We start from the raw sequence: 25,789 nt of genomic DNA on the forward strand, positions 1-25,789 counted from the left end.
CTTGATTTATACCAGAAGACTTAATCAGAGGCATCCTCTGTAGACCTATTCTACCTATGTACTACCACAAAAGTTCCCTGCCTGTAACAGCCAAATGGACAATTACCTAAGCTTGTCTCCCTACTGACCTTATCTCTTCAGAACAAATTTCAGAGGAAATGAACAAGTATTTGATAAACTGTCATGTTCCTTGTGGGCTTGCTGACACACGTTTTTTTCTGAAGAAAGGTGTGCACTTAGAAATATATGTGCATTTTTCTACCTTTACTCAGCATCTTACAGGTATATGTTAACATGGCAATATTTTAGATATGGCAAGGATATGACCTTTCTGTAAAGGTGCAAGCTATTATGTACTGGGAAATAGCAAGGATGCTCATGCCAGGAAAGAAAAAGTGCAAAAAACTTGATGAATAAAAGGCCAGCAAAAGAAAACAGTGGGTAGGCACATCAACTGGAAAATTTGACAATAGCAAAATCAGAAAAGCACTTACCTTTTTCAGTGAATCAGTCCAATAAGATAAGATGACCTTCATCGATGCTTTATTTAGTATATTAATAGCACCTATCTTTGAATACTTTTGAAAGGAATATTTTAAGACAAATTAGAAAAATAAAGATTTCAAATACTTTATTAAAATATGAGAAAACATAAATAATTCAAAAAAGGCCCTGGTAAAGGAACATGCAAACAATTCCTATATTTAGGATTATTCCATAATGAACAAATTAGAGTAAAAATTAGTTACACCTATTAAAATTTAAACCCAAGCTACAAATAATTAAAAAGTATCTAAACATATGCATTTTATTTGGAAAGTCAGCTTTCTGAATTCCTTTACAAATTAAAGTGATGCTTTTACTTCCAGAAATGGTAACTGGAGCACAATACATCATTGTGGCTATACCCCACTTTTGCACTCCCAGAGCATCCAGGTTAAATGCTCAGAAGTCAGATGTTGCCAGCAGAGAGAGTAGCTTTGTCTCTTGGAAGTTCGCTAATTATTAACCAAGCTCACCACCTCTCATGTACAACCCAGAATTCCAAGTTACTGGTTTATAATGAAACTTATAATGAACCAGCTTCCTATGGACCATGGGCCAGAGTATTGGGTTAACTCATTCTTCCTTTAAAGACAGATCCACCTAGGGAACCCTTGTACACTGTTGGTGGGAATGTAAATTGGTGCAGCCACTGTGGAAAACAATATGGAGGTTTCTCAAAAAACTAAAAATAGAGCTACCATATGATCCAGCAATTCCACTTCTGGGTATATATCCGAAAAAAACAAAAACACTAATTTGAAAGATACGTGCACCCCAATGTTCACAGCAGTATTATTTACTGCCAAGCTATGGAAGCAACATAAGTGTCCATCAACAGATGAACGGATAAAGAAGATGTGGTATATATATATATACAATGGACTACTACTCAGGCATAAAAAAGAAGGAAATTTTGCCATTTGCAACAACATGGATGGACTTGGAGGGTATTATGCTAAGTGCAATAAGTCAGACAAAGAAAGGCAAATACTGTATGATATCATTTATATGTAGAATCTAAAAAATACAACAAACTAGTGAATATTTTAAAAAAGAAGCAAACTCACAGGTATAGAGAACAAACTATTGATTACCAGTGGGGAGAGAGAAGGGGGGAGGAGCAATATAGGGGTAGGGGATTAAGAGGTACAAACTATTCTGTATAAAATAAGCTACAAGGATATATTGTACAATACAGGGAATATAGCCAATATTTTATAATAACTATAAATGGAGTAGAACCTTTAAAAAAAAGATCTACCTACATGTTGGGACCCTGACTTACCATGTACTTACCACCTTTTATTGTTATTTTCTTGTCTTTTATTGTTATTTTCTTTTATTGTCTTTTATTGCTATTGTTTTCTTGTCCAACTAGGCAGGGGGCTACCTGAGCGTGGAGGCCAGGTGTTTTTACTTCTCTACCCCAGTGCCTATTGTGTTTGCTGGTGAATGAATTCTATGAGGCCCGAAGCAACTTGACATATAATTGAATTGTAAGAGTCATGAAAATATAAATGTGAGAAGAAAATACCAATACCCATCACTGCCTACAATCTTGGCTCTCACTTAGGTTACAATTACTTGGAATTGTTAAAAATTAATGTAACCTGTAAGCTTCCAATGGTCTTGTAGGGCGACCTGATAGGGAGACTGCTTGTAAATCAGCTACTCATGAGCCACAGCTGATGAGCCGCAGCTGCTGTTTTTACATGGAGTGACAACTACTGGGGCAGAGGTAAATGAAAAGAAGAAAAGTCCACTTCATCAGATTTGTAATATAATTTCAAATCCTATAGCATCAAATATAATAAACATTTAGAGCATATTTTAAATTACGGGAATTTTAAACTACAGATTGGTCTGTGGATTTTACTGTCCAACGTCAGAACACTAGGCAAGAAAGTTGCTTTCAGAATTAAACAGAAATTCTTCACTCTCTATCTAGTACTTGTTTTTAGCACACAGTGCACAGTTTCACATATCCCCAGAGAGCCTATAACACTATAGCTATTGGAGAGCATAATACCTAATGTAGAACCGCACATGACAAAGACGAGGGACACGAACCAGCTTCCTGCCATATAAGCAAGCAAGACATTTTAAAATCAGTAGCTATCAAATAATATTTCACTAAAAATGGTGCTTTTGAGAAAAACTGAGGATTATTTTTATTTATATTTGGCAAGAATTGACATTAATCTTTTATAAAGTATCATTATGTTTTAAGTCATTTCCCATTTGTAAATACAATAACTGAAAATAACCTGTGGAATTATTTTTCCCCAATCCTCATTTCAAAGCTCCTCATTATCCGAAAAGTCCATTTCAGCTTTAACATCATGCTATAGATGCTTCCATTACAGGACTATGATGGTTTCAGAAATACTTTTGTAGCTCACTGAACTGTATTATCAATTATATATAAGACTTAGCATATATTTAAATTACTGAAAATAAAGTACAAGGTGTGTTTTATTTTTCTTCATGGTGCTTTCAGGAAGACATCAGGATCTTCTCTTCTCCCTAAAGAAAAATAATAACAAAAATCAAGAAGAGATAAACTTACAAGCTATTAAAATTACAGGTTAACTCAAACATAAAATTTCCAACTACATAAAGTTCACAAAGATACAATCCAATGATATAGCTCAAGCAACAAGTATTTAAAACTGTTATAGAGAATGGCATACTGAGCCAATTTGTAAATTGGAATTCTATTTACATTTCTTTTAAAAAAGCTAACTACTCATTAATTTAATTCACCACTTGAGTCTGAGTCTAATTGTCAGTTTATGCCTGAGCCTGGGTCCCTGTCAAAAAAGGAAATAACAACTCATTTTATTTAATCATAAATATTTATTGTTTCAATCAACGCGTATCCTCTTACTCAAGACAGATGATTAACCCCCTTCAATAGATATCAACTATCACAAATCTGACAGCTGAGGACATCGGCTAGTATTCGGTGATTAGCTTGACATGTCCACTAAAATAGCTTTGCTCAGGAGATGTAACAATTTGCGCTAGTGGAAAAATAAAGTCTACTAACTTCCTTTCCTTTGCTACAATAAAATTGTATTAATTCAAGCACCACAAATTCAGAAATCGGGATCATGTGGACCAAGCTAACATTAGCCTTTCCATCCCTGAAGGGAAAACACTACCTGATAATAAGCAAAAGTAAAGGACAAGTCCAGATGTTCTCTGAATTGTCCCGTCTTTCAAATTATTTGTGTCTGAATTAGTGAAGTGAAATGGTACTCATGGAGCGACAAAACCGGCTGGGGAAAACAAGACGGGATAAGAGAGATTAAAATGTTGTGGGCTCATAGAATTTTTTATATTTTTGCAGAGTTTTATTAAAAGTTTATAGTATAGCATGTGGAAATCATAGTATGTGAATAGCCCCCTCTCACTGGGGCTGCTGGCTCCATCTTCTTATTGCATTTTTCTATATGTTTATGACTAGGGTGACTCATAGCCCTAAGCTTCCAAACCTGTCAAAAATAAACAGTAAACCATACCTGTAGCACCTTGTGTACTTCTAGCTGAGGGCTTCTTCTCAACTGGATACTGCAAAGGTATTACAATACCTTGATCTGGCTTCTGAAATGCTGAAATGAGATTTTTTATTTTCCGGAAAAATCTTTTATGTACCCCAGGTGCTGTCTGGAAAATAAAAGGCCAAGCAGATTATTCATCTACCTCATAATGATACAAAAAAGGGCCTACAAAATGTGCAAGCGATGCTTAGAGAGGTAACATTTGTGTAACTTGTTCAAATATTTGAAAACATAAGGAAGAAGGAAAAACAACATTCTAGAAGAGCTTACTTTGGTTGGCTGAATTTCCCTGCAAGAGGAGCTAATGAGCTGTCATTTCAGTTCTCCCGAGGGTGGTATTAGTTTGTATAAGCTGCTGCTCATCGCCCTGCCCTTCCTGCCTGCTACCCATCATACATCCCGAACCTCTAAGGGTATACAGGCCATTACCCACAATGAATTCACCAACAGAGAGGATGCAGTTAAACAGAGAAAAAACACAGATCCTACAGGTCATTAATAAAAAGCCTAAAGAACCAAAAAAAAAAAAAAAAAGCAAACAAACAAATAAAACAACAACTACAACCCATCCTCCCTGCCATCATTCCACAATATAAAATGCTACACAGGAAATTAAAAACTGGCTGTTATGAGGCACACAATGCAAGGCTAGTTAGTCCTCACACTCTTTCACTTCATGATATGTCCTGCCTCATCCTACACATTAAATTTTTTCCTCCTTGGGAAACTTCCCTATCCTCCCCCAAACTGCTCTTTATGTCAACACTTCACTGTGACAAGGTTTTCTCTATGACACGAAAATGAAAGACTAAGGTCACCTTTATTTATTTGTTTGGTTTTGAAGGGATCATTATTTGCAGGTGAGTATTAAAATGTACTCCTCTCCTGACATGAATTCTCTTGTAAAGACACTACTTGAAATCAACAACAATTTCCTGCAAAAGCTTATGAGCCAAGCTTTAAGCGTCAGCTCAAAACTGTCATTTTACATGAAATAAAATAGTATTGCTATAAGCAATTGAACAATGACCAGTTTTTTTAGAAAGCTGTTTTTCAGCTATTCCATCTAGAAAGTTTTTGAGGTGGGAGCTATTTGTTTGTTAGCATTTAATGAGAAAACATGAAGGCTGGCATACAGACGTGTGTCAGCTAGACAAAATGCTAAAGACAGCACACTGTCCACTATAACTCTTGGTCATTTCCTACACTGGGGTAAAGAGTTTTTCACTGAAAACACTGAAAAAGTTCTTTTTAGCTTTAAATTAGTGTCAGCTCATAGGCTCACACAGCTACTCAGTAGATACAGAATACGCTCCCACTCAGCTCCAGCCTTACAGTCAAAACACCTTCCCAGAACTCTATTGAGACCTCATCCAAAATAATATGGCCATTCTTACAGGGATCCAAACAGTTCTTTGGCTCCAGGATAGCATCTCCAAATGTCAAAGGCAGGCCATAGGCACAAAATAACCTTCTTATGTCTTCCTTGGAGTACTTGTTCATTTTCAAAGCACTTTCCCATCTCCTGGCAGTTATTGGCTGATTTGGTTACTCCCATTTGACAGATAAGAAAATGGAAATACAAAGAGATAATTCAGCTTGCCCAAGGTCACACAGATAACCAGAGGCAGAACTGGCTCCAGATCCCAGGACCCAGTCTCTTTCCTTTCAGATTAGGCAGATTAGAGACCAAACAGGTTCTAGTGAAGTTAGAGTCACCAACCAGAAGGGAAACTAATCCACTCTCCCGGTGTGGAAAGATTTCAAACCACACATCTTTTTACCTGTTCTTGTGGCTTGTAAAACCATTTATCAACAGAAGCATCTTTTTTATGAGGATTTGTATGCAGTTAACACTTGATTCTCCATGCCAATGGAGAGGAATAATAGCACTGAAGGTAAAAAAGCAATTTGAATTTGGCATGCAATGTTGCATTGGCAAAAAACTGACTGAATTTATAGTGCTTTGCTTAGGTCAATAAGTAAAATTATTTAACATCCACTGATCTACTGATGATCAAATATCCAGAAAAGCCCAAAAGCACTGAAGTCAGCAGGAGGATGTTAGTACATTTTTTACAAAGTACCACAGACAATGAACATATTAATAAATGATAGGTGACTGTACATGGAATTCTCTGAATTAACAATTTGGCAAAATTTTAGCCTGAGTCACATGAGATAAATTAATATACTAGGCAATGATAAAACCTAAAAGTCTACCTAAAGCTAGAAAATCACATAATATTTGTCTTTCGTAGTTCAGTGGATCCAGGGTTCAATTTCACTCCACTCTTTGAAACAAACTGCAGACACACCTAGATTTCTAGCACAATCTTTGCACAGAAAATTTAGTGCTACTGTCAAGATTTTTCCCGCAATGTGGCAAACTAAAGCATTGTTCCAAAGAGCAATATAAATTATCTGTTATTTACCCCATTCTGAAAATACATTTACCACAAGAATTGTACCACTGACATCTCCCATCCTGTCACTGAACTCAGCTATTGTTCAAATTTGCACATTTCCCATACAGTTATCCATGGAAACATGCTTTGGATCATAGCTGGTCTTCAATATGCTCTAGAGAAATTTCTTCCAGTCAGATGATATGAGCTCTAAGAATACACACTAGTTTAATATTCACCATAGAAAAACATAACTAGAAGGCAAATTTAGTAGATAGAAAAAAATGCAATATGCATTTCAAAAATAAATCTAAAGAGTTTTTTTTTTTAAACTGTTTTCCCTTTGGAGAAAACATGCCAATCTTCTGCTCTCTTGGTGCAGATAATTACAATATTATTAGATAAACGGGTCAGACCAGACAACAGAATGAGAGAGCATTTGTGTTCAATAAGCCCTTTCTTCCCTAACATGATCACAAACATGTAACAATCTGCATATGATGTTATACTTGAAATGGAAGAAAACAAGTTTAAAGAAAACGTTACCTAAGCCCTACTAATTTAAGATCCTTTCCATAAAGAATATTCTTCAGCAGCTGAAGGCTACTTCTCTAGGAAGAAGGGCTATTTCTGGTCAAATTATATACAACTATATATGTATATATCATACACTACTATTCCTCATAATAAATGAAATTTAATAACCTATTCAATCATCTCTGCAGTGATGCAGAGAACTTTTAAAAATAAATGGGTATAAACAGTTTTGATTAGAAATAGTACTGCTTTTCCTCTAATTAGAATGGTAGCATCAATTATCCTGATATAAAGCAACAATGTGTTTGAAAACTTGCCCTAATTCATCTCAGTAGTTCAAAACATTTGTAGTCTGCAATTTGTGCTTTCTAGTTCACCAGTGCATCTGTAAAGGTTAGAGCTATTTTACTTTTTTTTTTAAGTCTAGACTTCAGAGTTTCTTAAATGCATAGACTGAGTTATTAATACAGGTTGATATTAGCATTTACGTTTTCAAACAACTCATAATGAAGTCCTTTCATTATAAAGACAGACTGTTTTTATAAAAAGTCAGAAATCAGAGAAAGCATTTGAAGTCAGAAGTTTCCATTGTAGAGACCTCTACTTTGCTAGCATGGTAATATATTGATACTACCCTGGTATGTGGAAAGAGATTCACTCTACAGGCATTTCTTGCAATGGTACTGTGACTTTCAAATGTTTTCAAAGCCATAAGAACCCATTTTTCTAATGAAATTTTTCTCAGAGCCCCAGTTGATAAGCAAACTAAAAGGGACTGCTCAGATTAAAGACAAATTGGGGACCCAAAGCATACCCACACATCCTCCTATCCTTCTGTAACCCCCTGGGCAACTCCAAGGCACTCAAATGAAAGAACTTCAGGATTTTGCGGAGCATAGCTTAAGAGTCACTGGAATGTTCCCTCTCTCTCTTTTCTACCTATCCTTGTCCTTCCCATATGGCTAAGCTGGGAGTCCTGCCTCCACAGAAGAGTAGCCTTGATTACCCTAATACTTGGAAAATTCTCTATTCTTTAAATGCTTGTGCTAGATAGCACTTGACTATAAACAATCATATTGTTCAGCAACTTGGGTGAGTTCTCATTTTCGAGGGCTTGCTTGCTAGTCCTTTGACTAAGAGCTTTCTTTATATGCATTATCTCATTTAATATTCAAAATGAGCCCTATGAGTAAGGGACTATTTTTAGGCTTATTTTACAGATGAAGAAAGTGGTTCAAAGAAAAATTAGGTAACCTACCCAAGGTCATAGACCTCTCAGAAAGGGGTTGGGGGTAGATAAGACCTGGAACACACATCCACCTGACAGCAAACACCAGGCTCTCACATTGCTGTTTAATTCATGTTGTATCTCTCAAGGGTCTTACAGGCTGTTAGAAAACAGGAGTCATGTTGTTTAATCCCCCATAGAGCCAACACTTGCATTAGTATCATTTGGTAAATAATTGTCGATTTGATTTTTTAATATATTTTTGATACGCTATCTAAAATTTCACACAGGCACCAAAAGTTTGACACAATCCTTTAACTTTGTTATCTTTCCCCCAAAGTGAGACCACTCCATACAGTGGTGGCTGAACAGAACTGGGACCAAAATTCTCTAAAGGCTTCTTAATGATCCATGAGCAATTTTGGATTGGAGCTTTAGTGATTTGAATCTGATGAATATTTTGGGAACGTAGGATTTGACAGCTCTTTTATAAAAGCAGTCTAAATTTCAAATACCTCCCTGATACCCCCAGAAGCAAAAATAAATAAAAGAGCTATACCTCAGCACTCCAAGAACCTGTTTCTGTCTGAGACACTCGGTATGTATAAATGTAACCTTGATACCTGTGAAAGAATAAACTTCCATTACTGAAAAATTCCAAAAGAACAACGGATGCTCTAAATTTGAGCTTTAACTATTACATATAAATGATACATATACTGGGACACACGTATATTGCACCACTGCATTCATAGAAAGAAAAGCCTGTGGAATCTAACTTGCTTGCATATCACAGTTTCTAGTACGCCTTCTTTATCTTTTCATTTTTTTTTCAAACGAGGGTGCTCACACTTCTAAGGATTTGTCAAGGTGAGAGACTGTTGGGACAGAAAGAAACTAGAGACCTATTGTAATTGGTAAAAATTATGAATTATTAAACAGATTCAACAAAGCATAGTAATATTATTTTTTGAGTACATACAGAGCCTTAAGGTGAAAACATTTCACTGGGGATAAGATACTATCAGGCCCACTTAAGTTAATAATAATATTAATTATAAATATAAATGTGGTATATTCCTATGATATTACTATTACTATATAACTTTATAATACATAATATAGTACTAATAGTAATTCGAATTAAAAAGGAGTCCTGCTAAAGTACTTGAAATTAGCTTGTCCTTTTAGATGGGGTAAACGTTTTCCCCCATTATTCACTGTGTACGCATATTGTACATCTGTATAGTTGATTTCTACTACATGCCAAGAGTTTTACATGTTGTATTAGTTTGCTCAGGCTGCCATAGCAAAATACCAGTCTGTGTGGCTTAAACAAAAGAAATTTATTTTCTCACAGCCCTGGAGGCTGGAAATCTAAGATCAAGGTGACAGTAACATAGGTTTTATTCTGAGGCCTCTACTCTTGGCTTGTAGGCAGCCACCTTTTAGCTGTGTTCACATGACCTTTTCTTTGTATGTGTGTGTGTGTGTGTGTGAAGAGAGAGATTTCTCTTCTTATAAGTCCACCAGTCCTATTGGATTGGGGCCCCATCCTTACAACCTTGTTTAACCTTAATTACATCCTAAAGGCCTATCTCCAAATACAGCCACATCGGGGGTTGAGCTTCAACATATGAATATGGGGGGAGAGGGAACATGATTCAGTCCATAGCATTCCAACACTGGTACCTCCAAATTCACATACAAAATACATTCATTCCATCCCAACAGCCTTAAAAGTCTTAAACACATTCCAGCATCAACTCTGAGGTCTAAATAAAGTCCAGAGTCTCTTCTAAATATCATCTAATGAGATACAGGTGAGACTTGGGGATATGACTGCTGCTGAGGCAAAATTCTTCTCCAGCTGTGAACCTGTGAAACCAGACAAGTCATGTGCTTCCAAAATACAGGAAGACAAGCATAGGACAGATATTCCCATTCCAAAAGGGAGATATCTGAAGGGGAAAAGGGGTGACAGGTCCCAAAAATGTCCGAAATCTCATAAGGCAAATTCCATTAGATCTTAATGCTTGAGAATAATCCTTTTTGGATTGACGCTCTGCCCTCCAGGCCCACTGGGTGGCACCGCCACCCCCACGGCTCTGCAGGGGCAGCCCCACCCACTTGGCTCTGTTGGGCAGCTGATCCCACCTTTGAAATCTAGGTGGAAGCAGCCTTGCCCACCTGGGCTTAGGCACTCTCGGCCTGTGGTGGGAGTGGTAACCCAGATGATCTCTGAAACAACTTCAGGATCATTCTTCCATTTTCTTGAAAGATAAAGCATGTTTGCAGCCAAACTGCACTATTGTCCTGCCCTATTCCCTTTGGTCCAAACTGACAGTGTCTCTGATGCTTTGGTCCAAACTCTATTCCTGGCTTCTGTTGAGATGACTAGTTAACATCATGGGCAATCTCCTTAAGGAGTGATTATCCAGCCATTCCCTTGGTATTCTCTCCAGACCAAGCTTCCTCATTTTTTGCCATATGAGTAGGCTGAGAATTTTCCAAATCTTTGTATTCTGGTTTCTTTTTGCTTAACAATTCCTTCTTCAATTCATGTCTCTCCTTTTGCATTTTATTGTAAGTAGTCAGGAGGAACCAAGCTATTCCTTCAACACCTTGCTTAGAAATCTCTCCAGCTAAATATCCACTTTGCAAGTTCTACCTTCCATAAAATACTAGAACACAGTTCAGCCAAGTTCTTTGCCATTTATAATTAAGGATGGCTTTTTCTTTAGTTTCCAACAACACGTTCCTAATTTCCATCTGAGACCTCATCAGAATGACCTTTAACATCCATCATTCTACCAATACTGTGTTCACAGTATTGGTAGGCTTTTTCTAGCATGCATCTCCAAACACCTCTAGCCTCTACCCATGACCCAGTTCCAAAGCCACTTTCACATTTTTAGGTGTTTGTTACAGCAGCACTGTACTTCTCAGTACCAAAATCTGTACTAGTCTGCTCAGGCTGCCATAACAAAATACCATAGGCTGGGTGGCTTAAACAAAAGAAATTTATTTTCTCACAGTTCTGGAGCTGGAAGTCCAAGATCAAGGTGCTAGCAACATAGGTTTCATTCCAAGGCCTCTTCTCTTGACTTGTAAACAGCCACCTTCTTGCTGTGTGCTCACATGACCTTTTCTTTGTGTGCATTGAGAGAGGGTGCTCTCTCTCTTCTCATAAGGCCAGAACGCTATTGGATTAGGGACCCACCCTTATGATCTCATTTAACCTAAATTACCTCTTAAAGGCCCTATTTCCAAGTACATCCCCATCGGGAGTTAGGGCTTCAATACATGAATTTGACAAGGACACAATTCAGCCCACAGCACATGCATTATCTCTTTTGGGCCCCACAGTAATCTTATGAACTTTATATTGTGAAATTGATTTTATAGATGAGGAAACTGAGACTTTGAGAAGTTAAGTAACCAAAGCCACACTACAAATCAAGCATCAAAGATGGGATTTAAATCAGTCATCTTTGACTCTAGAGCCCTGGCTTTTGATCCCCACACTGTAATGGATATAGATTATTTATTATATTTTAGTATCTATGGTACTGCTACTTAACTTGCCCAACAAACCTTTGCTTCCTAGAAAAGTATGGTAAACTTTATGCTGAATTACTTCAAATTATGAATCTGAATCTTCACAGAGTTTTATTTCAGACATTTTCTGATTGCTATTCTTTGGCACAAGTTTGGGTCAAAATATATCTTTGATTAGAATACATGCTGGGACTTCCCTGGCAGTCCAGTGGTTAAGACTCCACACTTCCAATACAGGGGGCGCAGGTTCCATCCCTGGTTGGGGAACTAAGATCCCATATGCAGCATGGTGCAGCCAAAAAATTTTTTAAAAAAGAAAAAAAAATACATGCTAAAGTCTGGTAAAATTAAATGTGTTTAAACCTAAAAGAACCTAAAGTATCTCAAACAGGGTCAAGCTTGAGTAACTGACCTCACTTACCATTAATCCCCTATAGAACTAAAAGTCTTTATGTGGATTAAATTACTATATTTTTAATCACTATCCATCAGTACTATTACCTAAAGGATGAAAAAATTAGGTCTAAAACACTCTAATCACGTTCATTCGATTTGTGAAACCCAAAAAAGGGTCAATTTAATTTGCTGGTACAATTACAGGAAATGTTTCATTTTTGTTATAAAGATCTGCCAGAATACTTAGATCATATATGAAATAGCTTGATATATGCATATAGTATACTTTTTAGCATATATAATATGCTAAATAAATATAAAATATTACATTGTAAAGTCTTTTGTTTTTTTAAGCAATTGAAATGTACCTCACTGATTTCAGTAAGTACGCTACAGGGAACAAAGCAAGAGCTTTGATTTCCATTTTTCACCACGGGGACTCCAAACATAAGGGTTTAAGTGGTTTTCTTAAAGTCGCACAGCAGAGAATTCCCTGGCAGTCCAGTGGTTAGGACTCGGTGCTTTCATTGCCAGGGCCCGGGTTCAATCCCTGGTCGGGGAACAAAGACCCACAAGCTGCCGGAAAAAGAAAAGAAAAAAAAAAGTCACACGGCAAAATGGAGGTAGGAGCAGGGAAATAGCATAGGCCTTTAGTTCCATTTTCCCTATGGGAAGAGATGAATGGCAATAATTCAGTATCATTAAAGGTGTTGTGGAAATGCATTATTTAAATTTCAGCAACGATGCAAACAAAATCATAGGCAACCAGTTTTCCACTTTCTCAAACAGTGGGTTTCTAAAAGATACAATGAATCTATCTCCCTACTATCATTCAGCCTCATTTAGTCAAAATAAATGAGTCTGTTTTGAAAATGATTTCCTAACGAATCTGATCTTATCGCACTTTCAGTTAAGCAGCAGGAACCTGAGTACCACTTCAAAAGTCCTTACCTCCTTCAGTCTTGAACAACCTGGTGCTAGTGGCACATAAAGCTCGTTGTGATTAACCCATCCAATTTTAACAATCTCCTACTCCACAACTCCTCAAATTTCTGAATGAGCAAAATTGTTTCACCCCTCAAACAAGCCAGCAGTTCATCTCTTCCACTTCCAAGTTGCTGAAGTCACTGACCAAAGATCCCCTGTAGCCAACTGTCATTGATATACTCTCATATATCACTGATGGAAGAGATTTAAAACAGTGCGATTCAAATTATGTTCCCAGGGTAATAACAGTGCATCACCTGGGACCTTGCTAGAAATGTAGACTCTCAGGCCCCACTCCAGAATTGCTGAGTCAGAATCTGCGTTTTAACAACATTTCCAGATGATTTGTAGGAACATTAAAGTTACAGAAGGATTGATTAAAATGCATGGAAAATGCTCACACCTCATTGGGAATATTGATGGCAATTTCTCCAAAGTCAAGCTGGCTTCTTTCACCACCCCCATAGTCACTCAATTTTTTTTTTTAGTCTATGCTTTAAGAATGAAATTTTATTTAAATAAAAGCTGAAGCTTTTTCAATGCTTTTGGTCTTCAGAGAACAGTGTTTCTGAACTTTTTACTCCCTCTTCCCCAACAAGATTTCATAGTTTTGTTTTCTGTAGCTTGTATTATGAAACAATAATTCTATAATACAAAAGTAAATGAAAATATTGATTATGTTTTTTCCAAACTACACATACTCTCTCCCTGTCCACTGAAAAATCACTCTTTTAGGAAATAAACTGACAAATTATAACAAGAGCCATAAAACTGTGCGTATTTTTACCTAATGACCTTCTTTATCTTCATATACTCTAAGGAATCAAATGGAAAAAGCAATTTGACAAAGATTTTCATAGTAGTTCTATTTTAATAATGAAAAATGGAATTAACCTAAGGAATGTTACTCAAAATAAGGAAATGGCAGCAGAAAGAATGGTTCAAAACTATACCAAAGTTCAAAGGCATTAGAGAGCTACATTTTTCAAAAAATTTTAAACACCTGGACCATGTTGATATAAAATGATGGTATGTGAAAGAAGTGGACTCAAGGAGAGCCGCCACTCTGATTACTGTTCAAAACTATCCCCATATGTATATAAACTAGAAGTAAATTTAAACTAATATAAATGCATCCTTGCATATTAATTTTCCATTTTTTTTTCTTTTGGCCACGCCACCGCATGCAGGATCTTAGTTCCCCAACCAGGGATTGAACCCGTGCCCCCTGCAGTGGAAGCACTGAGTCTTAACCACTGGACCACCAGGGAAGTCTTGTAATTTTCCTTATAAAGTTATACAAATGACTAACAACATTTTTTTAAAGAAACAGAAGTAAAATTACAACTTGGAGCTTTACAAATCTAGCCTAAGCAAATCACAGATCAGAAAAATATCATTCGTCTTTAAAAACTGTTACATCCCTTTTAGGATTATTTTTCCTCTGACTCCCCATTAATATAGACAAACCAAGAATGTAGTGTAATTTTAACTTCCTTCCTCCATCAAACCTTTTTGTCACACTTGATGATAAGCCTGGAATTTTAAATTTATCATGAAAAAATCTAGAAAATAAATAATTGGTAGAAAACAATAGAGATTTCTGTTGTTGTTGTTGCCATTAATTAATTTTCTTAAAAAATTAATTTCTTAAAAAATACATTTTGCATTTTAATGACACAAAGCATGTGTTGATTCAGTCCCTGCTAATATTAAAATTTGCCTTTAATTTTTCAAAAGCTGTCCCCAACTCTTAAAAAAGTGTTCTGGTTAGAAAGAGACAAGAAGAAAGCAACCTGACTTATTTTTTCTTTTCTCAAAGGGTCAGCGTTGGGGACAGGTCTTGCTTTACAATTGACAAAACCACATCAATTCCTTCTTTATACCACTTCAAGGACTACACAAAAGAAAAGGTTTAGGTACATCTGACTTCTTCATGACACCACAAATAAAGCAAGCTAGTGCCCAGGCTGTCTATGTCTATACAAACGAATGTTACATGCAAAATTCAAGGCACAATTATGATGTGACTGTTTTTGTAACAAATATTTCAGAGCTTTTATACCCAGAGGAATGGTATCCTATAGAAAGCCACTTTGATCCAAGAAGTTTTTGAATTTCCTATGGCCCAATCTTCATTCTTTCAGTGAATTTGAATTTTTCAGAACCATCAAAAGTCATTCAGCTTCAAGTTTGATGGTAAAACTATGTAATACCAGTTTCGATGAGTCATGACAATAAATATAATCTCTTCTTCCCTTGAAGTGCCACAGAACGTTTTATTTAAGTACTCATACAATGGTCTAACTTTGTCTCACAATTATTTATGGAGCTTTTATTTATATTAACAAACACCTACTACATATTAACTTTATAAATGTTAACTCATGCAATAATTCTCATAACAACCCTATGAGGTAAAGTACTGTAGTATTATTATTGCCGTCACCCTTTCCACAGATAAGGAACCTGAAACAGAAAGTTTAAGTAACTTGCTCAAGGTAAAATAGCTGGTTAAGGGCCAGAATTGAGATGCACACCCAGAGGGTCTGGCTGTAAGATATGGGCTCTTAACCATCTTTCTATGCTGCCTCTCTCTTATATCAGAGGGAATGAGTTAACAAATTGATCTTAAGGTGAATCCAAAAGCATAGTTCTCAAAAAGGGAGGGAGTCTGCTTGGCCTTACGACCGGAGAGAAAGGGCAAAGGAAGGGTATAAAGCATAGAGACAAGATGGGGAGAGCCCAAAAGAGGTCAACCTAGGCTTCCCTTTTGCTTTAAACTAAATGACATCTTCAGACTAATCTTGCAACTTAATTTTACATTGTCAACCAGAGTCAGCACGTGATTTATTGGCCTGTGAATTGTCCATTTGGTGGTTTGTGTATTTGCACATTTAATCCTAGGCTGGCCTTCAGGCTTGCTCTGCCATTAATGGATTGTACTTAGATAATCCAAAGTAATTCTAGTGGCCTCAATTATCATGAAGATAAATGCGGTGCCAACACACATATCCAACTGTATTCAAAAATTAACTAAGTTTTATAATTTCTCATTCTTCTGTTCCCTGCAATTACAACTGATACGCTGGAGTTTTATTTTGTCACTGTTCCTTCACCCATTTCTCCAGTTCAATTGTTTGATAGGCACTTTATTCCCAGTCATCCTTTAAATCTTAAAGGACAAAAAGATAATTATCCTTTTATCTAAAGACGTATATGTCAAATGACTTCATTATGTGTCCTTGAGGCTAAAGAATATAATAGCATTTCTTTTTCCAAATCTTCCATCAGATAAAAGTAGCAAACTGAGATATGTACAGAGGATGTACAGAAATAAACTATTTCTTCAAATTAATTATTTTAAATATTTTTAATTTGTTTTTCTCTTATCACCATCAAACTATCCCAGTGGGCATTTAGGACTTTCCCAATGGCTGTCTACATTAGGGGTGAAAAGGGGAGAAATGTGAGAGCTCACATGTACCTTAGTGAAAAGAAACTTGATATACCTTGAAAACCAAAAAGAGTAAAATTAAATTAAATTAAATTTAAACTATTTGCATTAATAAGAACATTTAGTATACTGGATGGATACAAAAAAACCCCATAAAGTCAGTAGCTTTCCTGTTGCAAAAGAAAATATAGTGGGAAAAGATTCCATTCATGATAGAAACAAAAAAATAGACACATACATTCATACTCACAATAACTAGAAATAAACAACAAAAACTACACAAGAGCTATGGGAAGAAAACTACAAACCTCTATTGATGGATGTAAATGAAAAAATTAATAAATGGAGAGACATATCAGGTTTTTGGATAGGAAGACTAAATTCTTTAAAGATGACAATTCCTCCTTAACTTATTAATGAGTTTAAGGTAACCCCAATGGGATTTTTTTCATTTAACAAAATCATTCTAGATTTCATCTTGAAGAACCAACAGGTAAGAACAGCAAATAATTTTTTAAATGTATTAAAACATTATCATACTATATATAGCGCTAGTGGTATAAGAATAAATAGATCAATTGAGCCAAATAGATAACTGCAAAACAGTAACTGTTATATGTAAGAATTTAATGTATAGTAAAGTAGGCTAATAAATCAATCAGGAATGAAAGTTCTATTTATAAATTATTAGCTATTTCAAAACAAAATCAAATTGGATACTTTCTCCACATAAAAATATAATTCCAAATGGAATTAAAGAGTTAAGTATAAACTAGCCAAACCATAAATTTAAAACAAAAATTGAAGTGAAGTTTTATGACATCTCTGCAGGTCAAAGAACTTTCTAAGTTGGGAAGCAAAGGGGGAAGTCAAACACAAAGAAAATGAGTGACGGACTTGACTACTAAAAATGTTAATTTTTTGTGTGTCAAAGAAAAGTAATGGCAAACACCAAACTGAGAAAAGATACTTTCAATAGATCAAGGATTAGTATATAAACACTCATTAAAAAAAAAAAAAAAAAGGGCTTCCCTGGTGGCGCAGTGGTTGGGAGTCCGCCTGCCGATGCTGGGGACGCGGGTTCGTGCCCCGGTCTGGGAGGATCCCACGTGCCACGGAGCGGCTGGGCCCGTGAGCCATGGCCGCTGAGCCTGCGCATCCGGAGCCTGTGCTCCGCAACGGGAGAGGCCACAACAGTGAGAGGCCCACGTACCGCAAAAAAAAAAAAAACCTCATAATGTGTTAAGAAAAATAGTAAGATCCAAATGGTTAAATAGGCAAAGTACACAAAGAGCCAATTCATGAACAAGGAAATACAAGTTTACCAACCATATAGACACTCAATCACTAAAGAAATATGAAATAAAGAGTGAGACACCAAATTTCAAGAAGAATTTTTTTTTTAACAAGAATACCCATTTCTAGGGATGGTGCGGTGAGACAGACACTTTCATGCAGTACTGGTGAGCATATATATAAACTGGAATAACCATTTAGGAAAAAATATTTGGTGATCATGTATACATCAAGAATCTTAAGCTGTTCATGTTTTCTGATCTAAAAATTGCACATCTTGAAATTCATTATAAGGAAGTCATCATAAATACAAGGAAACCTTTATGGATTGAAATATGAATCATGACGGAATTTATAATAGCAAAAAACTGGAATGATTCAAATGTCTAAAAATAGATGACTGGTTAAGGAAAATATAGTTGGACTGGTTGGACTATCATGAAATCATTAAAAATAATGTTTTAAAATCATTTGTAAGAACATTATATATAACTGTGTTTTTTTCACATTAAGTGGAAAATGCAGCAGAATACAATAGTGTAAGAGCACATATGTTTATAAAGCAATTTGTTTTATTAAACTACAGAAGAAAAAACACTTAATTTTCAACAATAATTGTCTTTAGGTTATAAAACTATAGATGATTTTCCCTCATTTCCATTATCTACATTTTAAAAACTTTCTACAATATGAATAAGTGTTTAGGAACTATTTTTAATAGACTTATACCAAAATCTAGATTTACTTATTGAAAATAATTGGAAGAAAAACTTCTCGCTTTAAATGAAGGTGAGCAATCCTATAAATGGAAAATTTCTTTAATACTTTATGAGATTCAATTTCCCAAAATGAACAGAGGAAAAGGCCTTATCTAAAGGCCAGGATTGGGGGTTCAGAACTGGGGAAAGGAGCAAACCTAGTTAGAAAGTATAGTTTAAAGTAGAGTTAGAAAGGCATATGCAATGTGTTATTTCTACAATAAAAATACAGAAACTGAAGCTCAACCAAACCTTCTTGGATAATGAGAAGAAACAAAAGACAGATTGAGAAACTATTCTGAGTGAACCCTACAGTCAAATATATGTTTGTTAGCTATACCTTGCTGTTCATATATATATGACACCATTTACATTGTTATTTCTGCTGTATATCATAACCATAGATGTTTTGGTTTAAAGTGAGTATGTGGTTTGTTTCAAAATAAAATTTGATTTTGTTACTACAGCGTAGTAGTAAAAAGGAGGAAATGAAATGTTTACGTTTATCAAAAGGGATCCTTGGCTCAAAAAAGGCTGAGAAACTGTCATAAAAGGCAATGCATCCTTGTGTCTTTCCTCTGGAGCAGTCTGGCCATCACCCTCCAGGACTCAGAGGCCTCAGTGTGCCCATCGTAAGATATGCTAGGGGGACTCCCAATTTGCCGACAATTTTCTGCTACTTCATAAGGAGGTGTGCACGGAGAACTAAGAGTCATAAAAACTGCATTTATGCAAGATTTACTTTGGGTGAAAACTTAACTTGAGAAATTCCCACCTGCCTAAATTAATACCTTATGTAGTTCTGGCCTACTTGGGAAAAAGGCTAAGATTATCCTTCTCTCTTGCATCTTTTACCAACTGTAATCTTATGCAGAAGGTAGAACATACATTACTATTCCTGTTTTACAAATATGGAAACCAAGACCCAGAGAAGTTGAGTGATTTCCCCAGAGTCCACACCCTGGCCTCCTGATATCAGCCCAAAAGCTTTCTGCAGTAAAGAACAGTATTTGTCTTGACAGTTCATTCATTAATTCAAAACCGTTTATTGAGCACCTATTGCGTGCCTCACAATGCCTGTTACGTGCCAGGCTGTGTTCCTGGTGTGGGAGACAATGTCCCTGTTCTCACGGAGATTACATTTTAGTAGGAAAGCCCAGCAAGACATAAGTAGACAAGCAAATGTCAGATAGTTTAAAGTTCCCTGAAGAAAAATAAAGTGATGGAGTGTAACTGGGACAGGGAGAGGGCACTTATTTTAGATAGGATGGTCAAGGAAGTCCTCTCTGAGGGAAGAGGCAGAAGGAATAGTTAAGTGCAAAGATCCTAAGCAGGGAGCAGCTTGGCAAGCTCGAGAAACAACAAAGAGGCCAGTGTGTCTGAAGTCTTAAGAGCATCCTGCCACACACTGTCCCCTGCTCTTCCACCCCTTCCTAGGCTTCTTTTGTACCTTATTTTTTACCTCTAGGTTAAGGGGCCCATTACCTCCTTTATCAGCTTCCCTAAAGAAGCCCCTTTCACCAGTCTACTCACTCCTTCACCTTCTTTTGATAAGAAAAGAGCCTAGGAATACTAGTTGGCTTTCACTGACTGTCTCCAGTTTCCACTTGAGAAAAACAAGAATATAAAGGAAACGTAAGATCTGAGCCCAAGAGATTCAATAGCTTGCACGTATTGTCCTGGAAGCTTTTATAACAAATGTATCTAGCGTGGCCTGATAGTTGCCACAAACATGTCTTGACCGTTTAAAAAAACACAATAAACAATGAAAATCCTCTAACACCAGGCTCAATACAATCTCTCTTCAATGACCCAGAAGGAACTTCAAAACCTTGCAGTGTATCGTCAGACACCGAAATTACTACCAAGCATTTCCCCTCATTTTGTTTCTGTCTAGAAGCTACTGTGCAGGGCTGGTGTTTTCGTGGATGTTTTTGTCCTGCTAACAAAGAGTGATCGAGCTAGGTACTTCCGTAGAAATGCCCTGTGAGTACTTAAAGATATAGACTGAAAAAAACAAAGAATATAATAATAATACTGAGTACCGAAAGAAACAGACTGAAAAAATAATAATATAATAATAATAACAACAACAACAACAGCTTACTTTTACTGAACATTTAGTATGTGTCAGGTCCAGTGTTAAATTTTCTACCTGCATATGGCATTTAATCCTCACACGCCTATGAGGTAGGTAGTAATATTATTTACATTTTATGGACAAGAAAACTGAGGGGCTGAGAGGTTAACTTGCCAAAGTCAGCATCAGACCAGCACAAGATTAGGTCTCAGATCTGCCTGACTCTGGAGCCCTGAAGCAAAGATGAAGGTGCATCTGATTCAAAATGGGGCGTTAGACTAAGATGCTTAGGTAAAGAGCAAAACTGAATCATACAAGGGTGTTTTCCCTCCATTCCCTTTATGACTATTGTCAGTCCAAGCTTTTATCAAGAAAGGCCCTATTTCTGAAACTCCCCTCTGCCTGCCAACTCCTCTAAAGAAAACTCAGTAAGTAGATCCAGAGAGGTGGTTTTATTCAGAAACATCCCTCTCTCTGCATCCTGACCTAACTGGTATTGATGTCTTAAAGTAATAGATTCAGTTTCTTAGTCTTCTTCCTCTCCTTGAATTTGACGTTCCTTTGGGAAGGCACCTCCAAAGCCATTTCAAGAGAGCTGGAGAGAGAGGCTTCTCCTTCCCTGAGGAGGTGGCCCCAAAGCTGGCCGCTCCACCATCGCAGGCCTCCACCTTGCTGGCCTCTATTAGAGGTCAAAACTGAAATCGGGAGCCTGAGTCCTTTCGGCAGCAAAGGTAAATTCTACACTGCGTTTCCCCACCCAAAAGGGCATCCGCCGGGCCTGGGCCGCACGGTGGGCAGTGGAGGCTCCCACCATGTACTCACAGAACACACAGGCAGTACACTCCCGGGACGCTCTCGCTGTCCCTCAGCAAATAGCTGCCGTCCAGACCCGTGGCAAGCAGGAGCTTCTCCCCCGTCTCCCGGCTGATTTTGCCATGATACACAGCCACCGCCTCCATGGCCTGGGGAACTCTTGGGAGGACCTAGGCGTGGAACGGCAGCGGACAGATGCCACCGCTGCTGCTGCTGCTGCCGCCGCAACCCAACACGAGTCAGCCACCCGCCTCCCAGTTCAGCCAGATGTGCAAAAAAGAGAGAGGAGCGCCCGAACAACAGGATGTTGTCTACCTGCCTGAAAACCTCCCTCTCACGGTTCAATTAAAACCAGCTCAGCAGTTTAGCAGCTTGGTTATTGCCGTAGGGTTCCATCCCCCTCCCAGGCCCACCCACGCAACACAGGGTTCGGATGGACGGGTGGACAGAGAGGGGAGGACCATTGGACTTTGCAAGATTTGGCCTGTACTCCCAACGCACGCAGACAGGAATGCTTGGTAATGCTCCTGTCCTTGCGGTTTTCCCAGGGGGCCACCATGACTTAGCTTAACTAACTGACTTAACTTAATTAGCTTAACTAATCAGTCCCCAAAGGGGTTGATGATAGAGGCAAGTTGTACATGACCTTCATGTGGGGCAGAAACACACTGACAGAGAATGAAAGGCCCCAAAGTTCTGAGACCAAAACACAGAAGCTCTCAGTACTGTCAGTGAACAGACACCCCTGAGCACAGCCAAGAGGCTCCTACAGAATCAGAAGTAGTAAGTGAACAGCGGACTTGGGACAAGTGCCTCCTCTCGCCCTGCCCTAGTCATCTCCAGCAATCTTGATCCTGAACAAATCAAAGTTTCCCAACCTTCTTGTCCAAGATCCCAAAGTGCTGGTTGAGGTACAAAAATCAGTCTGCATCCAAAAATGTTCCAGATTTATCTATTTGATGGGTCTTAGATGAGAGAATAAACCATTTAATTGGTGCTTTGTCTTTATGTGGACTTGTACGTGCCCTTTGATGTATAGGGCCCACCTTTTAGCATTTGGGGCATTGAACTTGTTTTAAATCACACTGTGAGTGTTGAGAATTGTGTTGTAACTTTTATCATCTGTTGTTAATAGAGAATATGGTTTTAGTTCAGTTGATGCTAAACTATCATAAATTTTTTAGAACCTTTCAACCTTTATTTCCTTCTCTCTTCTATTTCAAGATGTGCAGTTAATATTTCCCCCAAACTTCCTCCTTTTTCACTAGAACAAGACTTTGTTTAATGTTTGAAGCTGAACGGTCTTCTACATTTTTCCTTTTGAGTATGTAAAATAATTTTTTAAATTGGAATTTAAGTAGCCGAAGTTATGTTGTCTGTTGTATCTCTTCAACAACATCAGCACCTAGCTCCTTGAGAACCTGGTACAGCTGGGAGCCCAATAGGGAGAACAATTTTTTTTTTTTTTTTTTTTTTTTTTTGCGGTACGCGGGCCTCTCACTGTTGTGGCCTCTGCCGTTGCGGAGCACAGGCTCCGGATGCGCAGGCTCAGCGGCCATGGCTCACGGGCCCAGCCGCTCCGCGGCATGTGGGATCTTCCCGGACCGGGGCACGAATCCGCGTCCCCTGCATCGGCAGGCGGACTCTCAACCACTGCGCCACCAGGGAAGCCCGGGAGAACAATTTTTAAATCTTCACTAGTCCTACAGATGGATCAGATGTGCAGAGTTGCCTTACGCCAAAAGCCAGATATTTGCTGTCCATCTGCTAGGGTTGAAAACAATCCTCTACGATTTCAGTGGCAGCTCATAGTTACTCTCCTTGATTGATGCATACTCGGCCTTAGAATCTATCAACCTTGGTAGATAAACTGTAAACATAAGCCTCCTACATTCATTTCCAACACCAAGAATAAAAAAATAAAACAGCATTCAAGATGATGTTGGGGCATGGCTCTGGGGAACTGAGCCAAGATTGTCTCATTATCTGCCTACCTCACTTGCTATGGCCAACTCCACCTCTCACCCTTTTTCATGCTTTGGGTCAAGGAAGAAATTGATTTGATAAGTGAATGCATACACCAATGTTAAGTACTTGAGAAGTTAGTCCACCCTGAACTCTTTATGTTTTGAGTGGGCAAATGATTAGCCCAGAGATTAGTGGGCAAATGATTAGCCCAGAGTGGTGGAATTTCAAACCCGAAAGGAGATGATAGGGAAGGGGATCCCCACATTCACTCCCTATGGACAACAGCCCACCTATGAGGTGAACTGTGAGAACATTCAGTGTCACATAGGCAAAAACAAAACCTAAGCTTTTTTGTCTCTGAACAATCCTGAACAAATCATCCACAAATTTAGGAACAGGGCAACCTCAAGCTGACAGCAAAAGCGTACCATGCATTCTTCTTTTCGTTCTCTGTTTTGTCCTGTGTTGCTAAAATAGCACGCCTGTCAAAGCAGCCAGGTACGATGGGGTTCAGCACAACTAAAACTGTATAAAAAAGGAACAGATAAATTATAAGGTAATAGCACAACTCTCACATCCCGTCCCTCGTTGTCATCTCACAAGCAGCCTGACAGCTGAGCCAGCCCACTACTGCAGTGTTGATGAAAAATACTATCTTCACCCTAGTGCTACACCAGTACTAAACCTGACTTTAGCAAATTCAAAACCTCACGCTGAGCTTGAAGTATAGAGAAAGAAGAATTGTAATGGCTTTCTTCTCTCTCACCATACCCACAAGAGAGGAAAGGGCAAAAAATACAAGTGGGGAGCAATAGAGATAGCAGAGGCACCAATAGAGAAAGACTTAGGAAGAATGGGCCCCGTGATACAAATATAGCTCCCTTAGAAGCAGAATTATCTGATTGTTTATTGTCTGTCTCCCCCACTAGAACATAGGGTCCATGATGGCTAGATTTTGTGTACCTTGGTCACCATTGTATCCTCAGTGTCTGGAACATATCAGATACTAAATGTATTTGCTGAGTGAGTGAATGAATGAGTGAAATTAGTGCTCTCAAGAAAATAAGAGGAAAAAATACACACATGCACACACACAAATTTGGTTCTATGTGCCTCTGGCCCACTTTTGAAATAGCAAGATGAATTGGAAGCACTGGTCCAGCAATTATGAGAGTCTGATTATACTCCATATTTTGCCACTAAATCACTTCCTCTCTCTGAGCCTCATTTTCTCCATCTGTCAAATGGAGTTGAACCAGATGACCCCTAAGGCTACTTCCAACTTTAACATTCTGTGCTTTAAACGAAAGCCAAGCATACTTTAGAGAGAACCAGAGGGGGGAATGGACTGAACTCATTTGTGTGCAAGAAGCAAGAGCTGTTTCCTCAGGTCTTACCCAATAGAGGAAAGATTTTTGTTCTTGTTGTTTTTAAATAACCTAACAAATAAAAACCATGAGGTAGAGGAAGAGAGCTTCACAGCTTAAAGCAAACTACAACCTTTTAGAATATAAATGCCATTTAAATCAAATATAAAAGCATTGACAAACTGTCAGCCAAAGTCAAAAGTATCTTCTTATCTAAACTTGTCACCTCCTGAGGTCTCTGAGAGGTGACAGCATTTTGTTTGTGGATGCCCTGTCTGAGGTGCTAATTGCCTTCATTTCAAATGCCCTAGGCTACTCTCAAACCCAGATAGATTAAAAGGATGATGGCAAGGGTGGTTAGTTTTATAGAGTGGATCTGACATTTCAAAATCTTTTTCTCTAACCTTTCAAAACTAACTTTGTTCTTCAACTAGCTCATCTATAGGTGTGAATTCTCCTGTGACAGTGTTATGATATTGTCACCTGTGGTGAGTTTACACATTCTCTCTTACTAAAATTGACTTCCTTTACAAAAATGAGAAAAGAAAAAAATTACATCTTTTAAAAAAAAGAGCACCTCCTTTTGATATGTTGGTTTACCTATGAGGTTAATTTTCCTAATGCCCTTTTGTAAGTGAAGATTCAGAAACAGTGTTGTGTTTATTTAAGCCTTCTAAAAATATGTTTATTCTTTCAACCAACATTTATGAGCATCTACTGTGTGATGGACACTGTGGTAGGTACTTAGGTTAGAGAGAAGAAAAGCATATACCTGATCTCAAGTAGCTCATAGTGTAGTGAAGACAGACAAGCAAACAAAC

At 37.7% G+C, this 25,789-nt stretch overlaps 1 protein-coding gene across 2 annotated transcripts; it reads right to left on the minus strand.

Moving 5' to 3' along the window:
* Window positions 1–3,031: 3,031 nt before the first annotated feature.
* Window positions 3,032–21,779, minus strand: SH2D1A (SH2 domain containing 1A). Of its 2 annotated transcripts, none has more exons than XM_070044741.1 (4): window positions 21,643–21,779; window positions 8,845–8,908; window positions 4,083–4,218; window positions 3,032–3,072 (listed from the first exon to the last, which is right to left on the minus strand). In XM_070044741.1, the coding sequence occupies exons 1-4, from the start codon at window positions 21,777–21,779 to the stop codon at window positions 3,032–3,034; spliced, it is 378 nt and encodes a 125-aa protein (XP_069900842.1). The 2 variants fall into 2 exon arrangements, with proteins under 2 accessions (XP_069900842.1, XP_030704085.1); XM_030848225.2 differs by having other exon boundaries at window positions 4,074–4,218.
* Between the last annotated feature and the right edge of the window lie 4,010 nt (window positions 21,780–25,789).

The sequence above is a fragment of the Globicephala melas genome, chromosome X (genome assembly GCF_963455315.2).
Source record: "Globicephala melas chromosome X, mGloMel1.2, whole genome shotgun sequence".
Lineage (NCBI taxonomy): Eukaryota > Metazoa > Chordata > Mammalia > Artiodactyla > Delphinidae > Globicephala > Globicephala melas.